The sequence below is a fragment of the Brachyhypopomus gauderio genome, chromosome 16 (genome assembly GCF_052324685.1).
Source record: "Brachyhypopomus gauderio isolate BG-103 chromosome 16, BGAUD_0.2, whole genome shotgun sequence".
Classification (NCBI taxonomy): domain Eukaryota; kingdom Metazoa; phylum Chordata; class Actinopteri; order Gymnotiformes; family Hypopomidae; genus Brachyhypopomus; species Brachyhypopomus gauderio.
Genome location: NC_135226.1, coordinates 22,392,216 through 22,409,032, shown reverse-complemented (window position 1 = coordinate 22,409,032; position 16,817 = coordinate 22,392,216). Strand labels below are relative to the sequence as shown.

The window sequence follows — 16,817 nt, the reverse complement described above, 5'->3', positions numbered from 1 at the left end:
TTGCGCAATTGATCTTTAGTGGTCAAAATGCTTTTGGAGAAGAACAAATGTCTCATCTCATCAGGAGTTTCCTATCACATTATGAAACAAATAAATACTGTAGATTGTTATATTGCACAAGTATGTAATATGAAAGTACAAAAAAATTATATTCTGATTATCATTCGACATTTACCAGAACCGGCTATCGAGCCGTCACTACATCTGATCACTGGAGCTTGTCTCTGGATCCACTATTCTGTTAATTGATGGGTCCTTCAGAACTTTGGACATGTCTGATTGAAATTGCAAAAGTCATCATTTGTGTCATGTTTGCTAAAAAGGGATGAATAACTGAAGAAAAACAGTTTATATCTTTTGGAGAACAAGAACATTTCATCTATTCAACAATTTACAATAAAATGTAACTAGTATATTGCTAACAGACAGGTGGTAAAACAATTGTTAAATATTGAAGTGATGTTTATCAACACCATACATCGAAAACAAATTAATCAAACCACTCAACATGCACACCAGTCCAGTGTTTAACACAACACACAGTCTGCTTTTAAACAAATGCACTTTTTACCATTGCTGTAGTTACTATAGAGGCAAGAACACAGACTGCAGATGACATTTGGAGGAAGCTCTCTGTGGCTTTGCGGTGCTCAGGAAGGACTGTGTTCTGTGTGGGCCCTGCACATGGTTCTTCTGCAGAGCTCAAAGCAAGCCGACGCTCTGAGTCTCCATGAGTCTGTTTGAGGCTGCTGTCATTACTCCTTAACATAAAAACCCCAGTTGGACTTGGTCAGTTGGTTCATCTGGGCCTGGCTGGTGCCACAGATGATGTGATAACCATAACACCATTTTTTTCATTACAGGTGTCTTAATGAAGTGTAAGATGCTATGAACAATTAGAATATTTGATCTTGCACCAGATTCTTACCAAAGAGGAAACTGATCTTTTCAATCAAAAGGAATTTTCTTGCCCATCAGAATAATTCCTGTGTCACAGATAAAAGTATTAACAACAGAGCTAATTGTTTATTGCCTGTACAACAATTCATCCGCTCTTGAAGTCGTCTGAAACACTGACGACACCCGCGATGGCAGGTCAGCTTTTCTTTGCTATGTGGTCTGTACTACTGAGGTGGAACATGTTATGTTTAGTTATGTTAAGGGGATGTGGTGAACACAGCTGTAAGGTCTTCTCACACAACCTCTTTTAAAAACAGCATACATGTTTGTAATAGTAATGTAATGTAACAAATGGTTCATGTGTTCATTTCATCACAAGTCAGTGAACATGTTCTTGAATTAGCATCAACAAATTCTTACACTAGTGAACATGACTACAAACAATGTCTGTGTTCGTGCACTTGTGTGGGCTGAAGGTACAGGAAATGACAAAGGACACCTATGTGCAGGGTGTCTATTTCTGGTCTAACTTCAGTTCCTAGTTGTATCTCGGCATTGGTTACTGGCATGACATGCATGTGAAATATTTTGTTAAGGGCTTAACCTTTTTGTGTGCCATTCTATCCTCAGATGGTAAGTTTGGTTCCTTCCACATTAATTACCTTCACAGCTGTAGTAGTTTAGAGGATGAGGTAAAAACTAGGGAGTTTTTCCTTGCCACTGTCGCCTTTGGCTTGCTCACTGGGGGCTAGGACTCGGCACTTGTAAAGCTGCTTTGTGACAACAACTGTTGTAAAAAGCGCTATATAAATAAAATTTGATTGATTGATTGATTGAAAAAGGGTTTGATGAGCTTGAATTGCACCTTTGTGTAAAGCTCTGTGTGTAAAAGCTGTGTGTGTAAAGCTCTGTGTGTAAAAGCTGTGTGTGTAAAGCTCTGTGTGTAAAAGTTGTGTGTGTAAAGCTCTGTGTGTAAAAGTTCTGTGTGTAAAGCTCTGTGTGTAAAGCTCTGTCTGTAAAGCTCTGTGTGTAAAAACTCTTATCTCTCATCCTGCTGCTGCCTGTCATGTGTCAGGACTGAAATGCTCAGAGACATGCAATACCACCACCCTGAACGCCCAGCTGGGCTCCGAGGTCTCGCTGCCGTGCAGTCTCTTGAAGAGCAAAGGCACAAATGAAGCCAGGTGGAGCCAGAACACCACCCTTCTGAGCATCCATCCCGAGGGGCGCGTCACCTTCCAGGATCCCCGAGGCGGCCGAGTGATGGCCTTCCCCTACCTGTTCCTCAGAGGAAACTTCTCCATCCTCATCCGCGCTCTTCAGTACTCTGATCTGGGCACGTACTGCTGTGAGCTGAGTGACGAGTGCTGGAAGATAAGACTGGCCGTGGTGGCTCCCCAAGACCCGATCAAAGGTAGGCTGGCCATTGAAGCAGTCCAGAGCATGGTATGCAGTGTGGGCACGTCCCTATATCAGTCTGTGATTCAAGCTGGCTTCTCATTTTTGAGCCTATCATCAGAAAACGATGACAGGTGTAAACAAAGTGGATTGAACAACATCAAGAAAATGTCACAAATGCAAACATCAGTCACACTGCAAAACTGCTAAAGATTAAAATTTTTTAGGATAAGTCCTAAAATTCAACTCTACATGCAGATGGAACTTAGAAGCGAAAAGCCACCCAGCTACCGTCACTCGGGGTTTCTAAAGGGCCAGTGGCTCTGAGACTCAGAGCACAGGGCGTTTAGCTGTGTACACTGCTGCTGGACCACGGTGTCAACATTAGTGATGTCGTTTGTCCTCACAGGTCCGGCTGCTCTGTGGTTCTTTGTTGGTTCTGGAGTTGGTGTCTTTATCATCCTGCTCGTGATTGTGTGTGTCCTCTGCTTTGTCTGCAGAGGTCAGTGTTTATTCACCTACTCTCCTTAAAAGCTTCCGCGTTGGAAATAAGATAAATAAATGATCATTTGAGAAGATAAATGATTTGCTTTAGCAGGAAAATGTGTAAGAAAACCTGCAAATTCTTATGATGTCCCCTCATCGCACAGAGAGGGTAAGTAGCGTTTGGCGCCTGGTCCTTTCTTCTACTGTTTTTTTCTTTTTACTTTTGATTGGCTATGACCTTATAGGTGTGCGATATAACCCCGAACTAAATTTCTCTGAAAATAAAGACAGAGAAAATTGTGAGAAAGTTCATGAAAGCCCAGAACTAGAAGAACATGATGGAGACTATGTTGAGCCTGATACTGAGGAGGATGATTATGTAAACACTCGGAATGATGAAGATGATGGATGCCAGGATAATGACAGGGAGCCCTCTGAGTGGACAGGTAGGCAGCGTCGCATTATTCCCAGTGTTGTGGTTTGCACAGTGTTCAGTGATGTAACACAGTGTTTGGCCTCATAGTATACAGTATTCCAGTGCCGGCGCCACGGGGGGGGCGAAAGGGGGCATTGCGGGGTGTCCCGCCCCCTCAATGTAAATAATATGACCCATTTATTTTACAACAATCGCTACATGGCGCCCCCTCGGCCGCTCAACAATCATTACACGCCACCCCCCGCTCAACAACTTATGTTCGCCACCCCAAAATTTTCTGACGCCCCCTCACTGTATATGTTCTGGCGCCGGCCCTGCAGTATTCAGTTTTGTAGTATACCATTTACCATTGTTTGGTTGGATAACACAATCTTGAAGACAATTTAAGTAAGATGGAAAACATCAGCTGACAGGCTCTTCTGTGTTTAAATGGCTTGTATTTTTAATGGTGCTAACAGTGCAGAGACCCTCCTGAAACTTGTGCACCATTCTAGTAAATATATACATACAATGGTCTGGAAAACATCAGGCAATTTCATACACATCATTCTCGGAGGACAGATGGTTTTCTGTGATGGTTAGAAACCCAGAAAGCTAATTTAAGATGCAACATGGTAAGTTCATGAAAACGGTTCAATCTGGCTTTCGTTTTTATTTTCTTTCAGGTCACCACATCACTCCAACTATCTATGGTAAGGTATTAATTTGTCATCTCCATTTTATTAAATGTACCACAGAAATACTGTAAATAAAGACCTTTCTGACTGCAAGTGAGCTTCATTTTAATAATAATAATTAAAATATGTTCTGTATTCAAGAAAATGAGGAGCACAGTGCTAATGTAACTAGAGGAGTGAATGTTAGGCCACGCCCTAGCCCAACAGGTCAGTCGTTTTTTTTATTATCATTTTTGGCACCGACAATTATTTTGGTACTCATTAAAAATTGTCAATAAAATGTATTAACAAAATGAAAAAAAACAAACATTTGCTGTTTTCAGGTTGTAGAGAACCACCGTCTCAGCCGTCTAATTTGAGAGCTCCGTACTATGGTAAGACTTTATTTTTCCTCATCTTCTTATTATTTTATGATGTGATAACAGTGTCTGGTAACAGAGATGCTAAAAACATTACTAAAGTGATTAATAAAATGATTAGTAAAAATTTTAAAAGCTTCTGTTCTACAATTTTCCAGCCAACCAGTCAGAAATCAAAAAGGCAGCTGGCCGTGGCAAAAGACGAAAAAAACGTAAATATTTATGTATTTTAAATATGTGTAGCTTATGTTTTTTGCTTGTTTACTGCTACAATTGTCACTGAATGATTAAAGACTGTGTCACTATGACAACAGGACCGAACGATATATTACAAATACAATAGGACATGTAAATTGTTATATTTAAATACATTTAAATCTAAATTTAAATTTTAAATGAACAATTACTTTCAGACAATTAATACTGCCAAGCTGTACATTTACATATTTGTTTACAAACTATAACAACTACAATGTAGTTTAGCATATAATATTCATATGCGTTGTTGCATCTTCAGGTTATACAGTGCATACAAAATACAATTAATGGATTGATATACAACTAATATCGAGATTTATTGTAAAGTGTATGCACATCTTTTAACAAAACTTTGTTTTATTTTTACCGTAATAAATAAATCTGATAGTTATGGTATCTTGAGGGGAAATGTTTACTCTATAATTTGATTCTGTAGCTATTTAATATGCAGGCTTGTGCTCATTCTCTATTGACAGCATGTCAAGCTCTTTATATGATTGACACGTTTTAAATAAATTAATGAAGTCGAAGCGAAAGGCGACAACAACCTGTCAGTAGAGCATAGAGACCAAGGCTCCTGCACTATGGTCTGGAATTTAATCTTAGAATTGATAAGTAGTTACACGACTCCTGATTGTCAAGCACCACTTGTTAAAAGCGTGAGACATTCCTGGCGGACTGAGAAAACAATAGCCTGTAATTGTATTGCATTAAAGATTAGGCCTTGGTCTAATGTGTTTCCCTTTGTTTTCTCTTTTCTCCAGCAAAATATGAAATCAAAAATCCAATATACAATGAGGACTCCACGACACACAATACATAGAACAAGTTTGTAGGTTAATACTGCAGTGTATATGAAAGGTTAATTAAAAAGTGAATTACGTCTCTTTTAAATTAGCATATGTAGGGGTTTCACCTACTAATCCTTTAAAGTAGATATAATTTGTTTTACCTTAATTATTAATCCAGGGTATCTGCACATTTTTAAATCTCAAATTCAATGACTTAAGACCTTTTTAATACCTCTCACAAGAAAAAAATAATACTATTACTGGGGATGCAGGTGTGTTCCACATCGTTGACGGGGGTTGGCGAACGAGAATTGTTGAGGGGGGGGGGGGGTGGCGAATGAAAATTGTTGTTGTTGAGGCCGTATACTCCAACGCTAGGAATCTAGCACTAGGACCCTGGAGCGGTTATTTTCTGCATTAGCGCTAGATTCGGCAAAGTTCACATCGCGCCAGAACAACTGAACAACACACACTTATAATAATTTAATGCCTCCCCTCGTAAAATTCCAGACATTAAGACTTTTTAAGGACCCGCGGGTACCCTGTAATCAGTCTCATTAATTTAGAATCAGTCTCATATTCTAATTATACCAGAACCATAACATTTAGTTATTAACTAAGGGTAATTAATGGTTTGGTATCCAGTGGTGGACAGTAACGAAGTAAATGTAATTCGTTACTGTACTTAAGTAACATTTCCATGTATCTGTACTTTACTCAAGTACTTTTATTTGGTAAGACTTTATACTTTTACTTCACTACATTTCAAAGCGAAACTTTTTACTTTTCACTTCGTTACATTTACAGAAACATCTCGTTCCTTTTCTATTTTTAAATCAACGCTTAATAAAAGACTATAACCAATCAGCGCTCAGTAAGAGTTTAAGATTTGTACGCTAATTGGCTGAGGATCTGACATGGCTGCAACAGATGGCTTTCCCCAACACCCCTGGATTTTTATTTAGCCCAATAGTTTAAATTCCTCGAAAAGAAAAATGATTCGTATTCCTTCAAGTGTCTCCTCTGCATTCCGAAGAACACATCGCTGTCATCATTTATGAACTCGCCGTCAAACTTGAAAAAACACATCGAGGTAAGTTCGCCATTAGATGAGTACTAGCAACAGGGTGGTTTATATACCCTGGTTAATCAAATTGAAATACACAACTTTTAACAGATGCTTTTATCCAAAGCAATGTGCTAGTACCCAAATTGCAATCTGTGGAGATGCTAAGCGCCAGTTTAACACAGACTCCCACATCAAACGTTAAAGCCGGGGACACATACACGCGAATTTGGCCAAGCGAAGCGAACTTCGCAATTCATTCCTATGAGGGAGGCAAAGGCAAGAAAATTTGAGCGAAGCGAAGCAAAATTATAAAAATTATTATTATTATATTAATTATTTACGGTCGTAGATCAGCACAGCAGTGCCAATATTACACGTTATAGCACGAACCTCGAGTGTATTATTGCGATTATACCACAGTTCAATTATCGCTGTTTATTGAAAGATTTTGAGTTAAAGAGGACGAGAAAATACGACCTGTTTGGTTAAAAACACTCCGCCAGTTAAAATAGTTCCATTCAATGGCTCGCTACTAAACTTACACAACACTGGAACAGCCTTACCCAATAAATATTATAGAGGTAAATATGCACAAAACCAACTGTTGATGAAATTGTATTTATTAAAAATAAAGTACAACAATTATTGACCATCCACGGCTGATTGGAGGTTCGTTCAGGTATCTGTTCAGTCCAGCTCTTAAACCAACGACGCTGCTGATGCTATATAACTCTCCTTTCACGTTTCTGACGGATCCATAAAACGTCGTAAAAGCTAATTGATTTCATTTTGGTTAATACTAAAATCGACTGCAATGTCGTTGCTCTTTAACCAGGATGTAAATACATTAAGGACGTTTGTTTTACGGTATTAACTTCGTTTCTCTGCATTTCCAGCTCATCCAAATCATTGTTTGTAAGCGTGACAAACCTTGGCTCATTGGAAGAATCAGGCTGGTCATTTATAGCTTCATCCTCCAGTTTCAGATCGAAACAAAGGCTTTCGAAGCCAATAGATTTAACAAACTCCCTGTAATTCATTTTGATAATGTTGCTGCTTGCTTGTTTATAGTTGCGCTGTTTGGCCTGTAAACGCTGCTGCGTTGCTAGGTTACCTGTATGTGGCGGAGTAATACATGGAGAGCTTCGGTTACAGTGATCGCCTCTCAGCCAATCGCATTGTAGGGTCAGAACTAACTGGTATAATAATAATTATTAATTATTTGGCCAAGTTTAATATTATGAGTTCAGTTGGTTGGGCTGCACACAGTTCTAGTTGCTAAGCTTCCCTGTCCCGCCATGTAGTGGACAACGTATAACCTCTTCATATACTGTATCGCCTTTGCAAAACTTAGGTAATGCTTCATCAAATGTAATGTTTATAGTGAATGATTTATCAGTTGTGTTTTTATTGATTTTCATCAGTTGTGATGGTGTTTGTTATTTTTTATTAGTTTTTTGACAACCTAAATGAATGAAAAATAAAATAATGAAACTTGAATGAATGCTTTTTGCGTTGATGCTTCGAAAGCACTTGGTCTTACTTAAATATAATATAGTTTTGAGTATTTTGTGTTTGCTAGGCAAATGTAAGGCACTGTTTCGTTGTTCACTTGTTGATCGAGTAGGCCTAGGGGTTTTGATGTGACGCTAAGAAAAAAAAGTGTTTACTTTTACTTTTAATACTTAAGTATTTTTGAAGGCAGATACTTTTGTACTTTTACTCAAGTAAAAAATTGAGGTGAATACTTTTACTTTTACTTGAGTAATATTCAATGCAATGTAACTGTACTTTTACTCAAGTACATAATTGCTGTACTTCGTCCACCACTGTTGGTATCTGAAGGATTTAATTATGAATTCTTTGGAGGTTTTGGCAACAACCACTTTTAAATGACATCAACACAGACAATTTGGTGAAAATAAATGATACATTTATTTAAAACCAACTATTCTAAAACAAACAGCATCAACAAGGATCAGTATATTTACAGTGAAGACTGGGTATTTAGTGTGTGTGTATAAAAAGGGGAGGAGTGTAATGTGTGCACGCGCTTGTGCGTGTGAGGCGGAGTTGTAATCTCAGTTCTCCTAGAGAACAAAGCAACTAAAATGGCGCCGACTTCAAACAGTAGAGCAGCGCGACTGTGTTAATGAGCTCAGCTGGTTTATTCCAACGTGGTCAGAACAAAGAATAATGGCGCTGGCTTAATAACTAAAAATTAATGTGGTGTGTCTGAGAATGGGGAAGACTACAAGTTGTCCATTAATCAGATAAATAAAAGATGGTGGCATGCACAGCAAAGAGAACTTTGTATGTACAAATCTTGATGAAGATTATGAAAATAAAGTTAAACACATTCAGAATGTATTAACAGAAAACTTGGTTAACTCTGCAGTTCAAGTAACTTTGCCATTCTATAAACTATGCCCAGCGGTAAGAGTCTCACGTGTTGAGGGTTTTGGGTGGTTTCCTCGTCCTCCCTGAATTCTCCTGGAATTAGGAAGGAATTTCCACCGCCGGCTCCTCGTTGATATAAAGCGACGTCGTCCAGGTGTGCTGGGGAATCGTCCAGGAATGTGAGTCTCGTTCACGGTTTAACGACAGGGAATTGATCGCCTTTGTTTCAGTCCGTGTGGCCGCGTTAACAAGCTTGATTGAAGTCGTTCGGTGAATCTGTTGTCGCGGTAACGTTGATCGGTTGCTGGTTAGATTACACCGTAACTCGGGCTCGTTAATTAAGTAATACGACTTTCAGCTGTTTGCTGTTAGTCGTAGCAAAGTTCGCGTGTTCTCAAAGAAAACCCGGAGAGAGAGAAATGGCGGAGCCTCTCTTTAATAGGTCAAACCGGAGAGAGAGGGAGAAATTACGGAGCCTCTCTTTAATAGGTCTAACCTATGTGTCGGTCAAACCAGAGAGAGAGAAATAAATGGCTGTTCAGGGTATTTAAACACCTGAACTGTAGACACACCCTTACTTCCGTCAAAGCAAGCTTGTTCCATGTGTTGCCAGTGGTACTGCCACCTGCTGGTTTAGCATGGTACCTACACATATCTCATGTAGTATTTGCATATCTCGTGTATTATTTGCATATCTCATTAATTAAATATCAGGGCATCATGTTCAAGTCTTGTGTAAAACGTTGCGTATCATGCAATGCCATTTTGAATGAAGACATGAACAAGATGTCATGTGCTCACTTACGCAACTACTACAGTACTCGCAGACAAAGATTCTTTTATGATTACGCCACAAAGCCGTGAGGTCGAACTGTGAAACAAGTTTTTGTCATGGTGTTACTGCAAAGTATGGTGCAAACTTTGCTGCTCATGTAGCCTACTTGACTCTATCCAGAGCGAAACTAACACGGTCGTTTATAGTATCAAAACGTCACACCTACATGCACTTTATCTGTAGTCACGGACTGATCGGCTTTTCCTGTGATGGCACCAAGCGGTTAACAGCTGTCTGACCTACTTTGACAAAAACAACTCGATGTACCAATACACAAGAACACAACAGCGCCCCCACTGGATCTGGATTCAGTTCCGGTTGCGGTGTGAACTGTTTATTCACTCGGTGATTTTCCAGCGTATTTTAATAAGCGTATTTGTGTTCAGGCATGGCCTGCATGGCCTTACAGCCTATACAAATGTGGACAGAAAAACGTGGCCAGTTCACATTGGTGATGCTTAGAATCCTTAATTGTATCAAACAATTTATGAGTTGCAGATTCTTGGGGCCAATAAAATTTTGGATGCATACAGAGAGGTCTCCTCATTCTGAACCAGCATCATATTCCAGGTCTTTGCTGCTCCTTCCTCTACAACACCTCTTGTACATTTACCTTGTTGAGTACTAGCAGTGGCGTAAGTGTAGATATTGTGTCTCCACAATTCTTAACCACTTCCAGCCTTAAAAAGGAAGGTGTCATATGTGCCCAGACGAGATTTGCTACAGGTTTGTATTTGGCATTTTCAAAATACATGCAATAAGTACGTGTTTTCAGTATAATAAATCTTAGCTCTGTCACTGGTTTTACCATTTTTCAACAGTATTTTGCCTTACACATTTCTGGGCCCAGCCAAACGGGGATGAATCTGGACCCAGGTCTCACCGCTAGATTCTTATTTTAGGAGTTTTTCTAAGGGCAACTATGCTCCGATAATGCATGCGTCGTCTACAGGAGAGGCGACCATCAGTGGGGGTTGGCAGCTTGTGACTATATGATGATCATGGCTATACTTCGGTGCTACATAAGTGTTTTTGTAGATGAACCCGTAGAAGCGTCTTTTAAAATGGGTGTGATTGTGAATTTTTCCTTTTGCATTTTTGAATTTTATGAGCATTCCTAGTTGGAATATATTTTTGGAGAATATAGCAGCAGGTTTGTCATTCGAGTCAGTCATCATGCAGAGATGCCCCTTTTAAAATGTTCATTAGCAGCATTTATATGTGCGTATATGCTAACAGACTATACAGGACGGGAGATAGTGGAAGCTCTGAGCGCCCAAAACATGTACTAACGTACGTTGTACCCGAAAAGACACAAGTCAGACACAAATCAAAACACTGCAGCACCTTGGCAAAGAAGATGGCGTGGTGAACTGAAAACAACACACCACGGGCCACTGTACCAAGAGCAAGAGCTCCTTAAAAAGGGAATCCAATTATGGAAGTAGCCAATCCCGTCGTCCCATCGTCACACGGAAGCAGCGCTTGTCTTCCATCTCGTGTTCTTGCTCGCCCTCTGGTGGACAACCAGGCACGTAAGAGTATTAAAGTTAGAAAAATCAATTAAAAGTGGTCAAATATTTTATATTGTTGAATATAATTAAAGACAACCTTCCATAAATGGATCTTAATTGATTTATTCCAAAAAAACTCTCAGAACAGCAGTCTCAGGTTTCTTCTTAGAAGATTTACAGTAGGCCTACAGAGAAAAAACAATACAGTAAAGGGGAAAATGCGACGGGTAAATTTGAAGCTTGTTATTTAAGTTATTAACATTCCTTTGAAATGGTTATCAAACGACTAACATTAACAGACTGAACTGGACTTAATAACAGGAGTGCATATAATTTTAGTAAATTATTCTGGTGAGTATCAGCTGCACTAGGTATGTAAATCGGGCCATCCAGCTGCGGTGCTGATCAGACGCCACTTGTGCCAAAAATCCGGACACATGTAACTTGATCAAGTAGCACATCTGCATCAGATGAGATCAGCATTGTTGTAATAGTTAGTAGTCTGTTCCATTGTATATGCTGTCACCTTCTGATGGGTTTGTGTATTGACGCAGTTTTACCCAGAATGCTGTTCTACTGTTACTGGCTCTCTCAAAGAGAAATAAAAGAAACTTAAACATGGTGACCCCAAGATTTGGACATTGCGGCGCTACGCGGGCAAATACGAGGAGAAAACTTGATGGAAACTTGTGTGTAATGCTTCTTGAAGGGGTATGTATAGACTCTCTATCATATCTTCAAGCCAAATATCCAGCTAGATATCTCTGAACGAGCAAAACATGGGACAGCACTAAAACCCTCAGACGCAAGACTGGAACTCCAGAGATGCTTATAGTCAATACCGTTTGTGGCGCAAAGAAGTCGAACGAATTGTTAATGGCCCCCTCCACGAGGAACATGATGAAGTGAAGCTAAATCATGTATTTATATGGGCTGGTGAGCAAGTTGAACAGCTTGCCAAGCCAAGCAAGCCGAAGACCTTGAATTTGAAGTTACCACGGTAGATGAGCTGCTAAACTGCCTTGATCCTCAAACACTCGACACACTTTCGCGAGGCAAGAAAGGACTTTTACAATGCAAAACAGACCACTGATGAGAATACTACCGCATTTTACAGTCGCCTTCCACCTCAAACTTTGAAACAAAGACTGTGCGCCAGGTGTAACAGTCAGAACTGTACACTGTCTATTTAAGGAACAGCGAGTGCGCCTGCATCAGTACGCAGCGCGCGTAGAGAGTTAGTTTAGTTTTTCCCTTGGTACGACTCACCGATAGACTACTTGACCCTGCTCGTTCATGTTGTCATTGTGAGTAACGCAAGAGAGCTTGTAACGGTCTTCATTCATGTATGGATGGTGCCGTAGAGCTGGAGGTCACACTGTGTCAAATAAACCAAGCTTCATACCGTCTACACGACTGCCGCGTTTGTTTACGGCCACCTCCCTGTGCTCCACGACTCATCCCCTGAACTCGGTTGCAAAGCTCCCTTCTATCCGGGTTGGAGTGGAGACTGATATCCACACTCCCCAAAGCGTTACACAGGCTACTGGCTCCCCCCTCCCTCTCGAATGAATCACGCCTCTCTCTGCTTGACTGTCTGTTATCAAATGCTTGTATGTGCTATGTGGATTTGTTGCATGCACACAGACTGTTGTCCTGTTCGTGAGAATAATCTGTGGTCATATTTTTTTGTCTCCTCCTAATGTTTCTCTCTCTATGTTTCTCCCCTAATCTGTCAATGGCAGCGCTCTCTTGAAGCATGGCCACTCTGGGCTCTCGGTGCGTTACACTGTGGCCCTAGGGGGACTGAATTTCCCACTTGTGGGATCAATAAAGTTTATCATTATCATTATTATTATTATTATCATTGTTATTATCATTATCATTATTATTATTATCATTATTATCATTATCATTACTAGCCAGAAGACTAATGGCCCATTTCCACTAGGGCCTGCTTGGCGCGGTACGGTTCGATTCGCGACGGTTTGTGAGTGTTTCCATTAGTACCAGTTCCCAGTGAGCCGGCCCCTTCGGGTACTTTTTTCGTACCGACTCGCTCGAGGTTCTAACCGTTCCGAAGCGGTACAGTTCTGTGACGTGGAGGAACAGCATGACACTGATTGGCCAGGGAGTGTCGTCACAGGTTGCGTCAGGAGAGCGACTCCTCCGCTATGCTATGGACTCCTCAGCCATTTTTAAAACCCAAGGAGAGAAGTCTGTTCCCTGGTCAAACGCCGAGGTACAAACCTTTCTATTAATAATCAGCGATCAAAAAATCCAGGGCGAACTGGACGGGGCCACTAGAAATGTAAAGGTTTTTAGCGAGGTTTCCGCGCTAATGGCCAATCATGGCTACCAGCGGCCCGTTCAGCAGTGCCGGTTGGTCCAAGCTAAAAAAGCTTAAAAGTGATTACCGGGCGGTGAAGGACCATAACGGACGCAGCGGAGCAAACCGCCACGACTGGAAATGGTTCCAGCAAATGGATGCCATATACGGTCACCGGCCAGCCAGTAACGGAAGAGAAAAACGTGCTGGACACGACAATGTCGGTGCTGGAGGCCACGGAGAATGGTGAGTGTATTGTGATTTCACAGTTTTACTAGGCTCGTAAAAGATGTAATATGAACGTAATATGAACGCATCTATTGTAAACGCAGGAATTTAGAGCTGTGTTTGTAGTTAATGTTACCACCACAGTCACTACTGTACAATAGCTGGCTCTTAGCCTTGCTAGTTGCTAGTTAGCTGTAGCCATAAACCAAGCATGAGCAGCGATGACGTGCTACACATTTTGTGCAGTTACGCTATATTGTTGTTGCTTTCACGGGAATGCTTGTGTTTAATATTTGTTATTTTTTACGTTCAAGATTCCCCTTCCACTGACGAGGCGAGCGCCTCTTTGGAACCTCCCGCCTCCCCCGCATCATCCGAGCAGCGTGAGGAGCACATCCAGCTGCTGTTCCGTGATTGTCGCGAGGCCCGGGAACAAGAAGCCGAGCTGAGGAGAGCGGAGTTGGCAGAAAATGTTTCCTTCAACCGGGCTACAACTATAACTATATTATTTACATATTTTGTACTTTAAATATCTATATTTCATAATAAAGTTTGATTTCATTTGATTGTATGACTGATGCTTTTAATGCAGGGTGTGTTCAGCCTGTTTGAGTAATACCAAATTATTATCAATAATTAGAGCAACCACATACAATAATGAAGATAAAGATAAATAAGATACAATAATGGTATGTGTTAAGGGGCATCGACCGGTGTTGTGGTCGCATACAAATGATGTCACGACACTACAACCCGCGCGCCAACAGCGACTCCACCCACATTGGGGTGGTTCACCATTGTAATGGAAACACAACGCGACCGTACCGTTCCGTTGCGAATCGACCCGTATCGAACCGTACCGCGCCAAGCAGGCCCTAGTGGAAATGCGCCATATTATTGTTTAGATGGAAGGACCCTCACCCCTGCACACTGGACCAGTGATGTTACACAAACTAGATAAGACACTCTCTTCAAGGGTCAAAACAGAAGTTTTATGTAACTTGGCAGCCTTTTTTGATATTTCTGAATTATATAAATGCTGGATGTATGGCCCATTAGGAACCATTAAGTATAACATATGCAGCAGACACTCATTTTAAGCTAATATACACTTTAGTATCTTATTGTTTTTATTATAAATGTATTTTTTTCACAATAATAATAATACATTTTATTTCAAGCGCCTTTCAGGACACCCAAGAACACTTTCCAGGAAATTGGAAAACATGCAACACATACAGTAACAAAACAACACATACATAAACAAAAACAAACAGACAAAAAGGTCATTGGGAGTAAGCGATATTGAACAGGTGAGTTTTAAGTTGTGTTTTGAAAAGAGGGAGTGAATCTATATTGCGGATGTCTGGCGGGAGAGCGTTCCAGAGTTTGGGAGCAGAGCGGCTGAAAGCTCTGTACCCCATAGTACTTAAACGAGCAGGTGGCACAGATAGATGAGTGGAGGAGGAGGATCTGAGGGAGCGGGAAGAAGATGTGATAGTGAGGAGGTTTGAGAGATATGGTGGAGCCAGATTGTGGAGTGCCTTGAATGTATATAAGTACTTATGTTTTAGCTGACTTAAAATATGTTCGGAGTGTCTATTTGCACCCGGGTACAAGTAGCATTTGCCACACAGCGAGGCTATTTTCACCCTTTAATAAAAAAAAAAAAAAAGCGAACCCATCTGCGCATGTCTACCAATGAATGCGCGGGAGCGAAAAGGCGCAAATTCAAAGGAACCGAAACGGAGACAGTAGGAAACGGTAAGCAGAATTTGGTTAATAGTTATGTATAAAGGTCCATCACTCAATTTAACTTTACATTTTAAGATATATATTTAAGAAATAGTGTGAGAATTATTATCCAACGAACACTGATATATTTTTGAGCTAATAGGAGCATAATAGTGGCGAACGTAAAGTGTTACCGGGTGGGGGGTGTAAAATGGACACAGCGAGAAAAAAGACAGATTTCAAGTGTGCAGAAACAGTCTAAATAGTCGTTTGAACTAACCTAGTGAAAACCGGGACATTAAATGATTTTTATTTTTTGCCGGGACCGAATATTAAAAAGAAGGAAAACCGGGCCAGGTGGCAACACTAACTGGCGCTACAGAGCTTGGAGGCGGACACAAACGCTGAGGAGAGCGAGATTTATTAAGAGGAATGATCATGATCAAAGTCGTTCAAACAGGCAGGGGTCATAACGGGCGAGCCATCCAGGTTTGACAAATAAACAGGCATGACGATACTAAGAATTAAACTAAGACACCGAACGAACACTTTAAACCAAACACGGGGTAAACGCATACAAACTAGAAAATCAGGCTACAGAAAACACAGACGACTGAGCAACGAAATGAGTAGAACTCACAGACCAGAAAGCGTAGAACACTGAACGAAGAGCATGAATAACAAGAGCACAACACGACCAAAGAGCATGAATAACAAGAGCACAACACGACCAAAGAGCATGAATAACAAGAGCACAAACTAACCAAATAGAACAAAACAACCAATAACCGATAAGTGAAACACTGGGACTATAAATACACAGAACTAAACTAGACACACACAGAACTAAACTAGACACACAGGTGAAGACACTGATGACACGGGCGTGTCAGACGAGGGGAAACCATGGAGACAGACACGCAGAGAACAACACAGACACAAGGACAGGAACCCGAAGTGACAGAGAGGGGGGGTGTAGCCCTACGTGACAGTCGCATTGCTATCTTACAAAAACAAATTTGTCCAGTCTATTTTTTGAGTTTTGTGTAAAATTATATAATTTTGTCTTTTTGTTCTCTATTTTTGTGTTGTTTCAGTACACACAAAGGATATGAATGTGTATAACAAAAGATGTACAGTCCTTTTGAATTAAGGTTTTTGCATGACAGAGTCAATATGCCAGACTTATAATGTAATGACTATTTTATATAAGCTAATATTTGTGTTTTCTCCCAAGAAGGAAGAAAAGCTAAAGAACATTTGTGAAGGATACTCCTTCGACAGTTGTGAGGAATTCCAGAGAGCACTGAGATTATGGAGTGAAGAGGGCTACCATCCAATGCACAAAATTAAAATTTATTTAAACATGATGTAAATAATAAATATCCCAATTTATTTCTTTA

At 40.5% G+C, this 16,817-nt stretch overlaps 1 protein-coding gene across 4 annotated transcripts; it reads left to right on the top strand.

The window, feature by feature from the left end:
• Positions 1-1,379: 1,379 nt before the first annotated feature.
• LOC143477662 (uncharacterized) lies at positions 1,380-16,812 on the top strand. Of its 4 annotated transcripts, none has more exons than XM_076976374.1 (10): positions 1,380-1,533; positions 1,976-2,314; positions 2,708-2,800; positions 2,894-2,953; positions 3,072-3,230; positions 3,886-3,912; positions 4,039-4,104; positions 4,221-4,271; positions 4,415-4,468; positions 9,793-16,812. In XM_076976374.1, the coding sequence occupies exons 1-10, from the start codon at positions 1,473-1,475 to the stop codon at positions 9,801-9,803; spliced, it is 921 nt and encodes a 306-aa protein (XP_076832489.1). In that variant the 5' UTR covers positions 1,380-1,472; the 3' UTR covers positions 9,804-16,812. The 4 variants fall into 4 exon arrangements, with proteins under 4 accessions (XP_076832489.1, XP_076832488.1, XP_076832487.1 ...); XM_076976373.1 differs by lacking the exon at positions 9,793-16,812 and adding an exon at positions 5,279-9,769; XM_076976372.1 differs by lacking the exon at positions 9,793-16,812 and having other exon boundaries at positions 2,897-2,953; positions 4,415-5,225.
• The last annotated feature ends 5 nt before the right edge of the window (positions 16,813-16,817 follow it).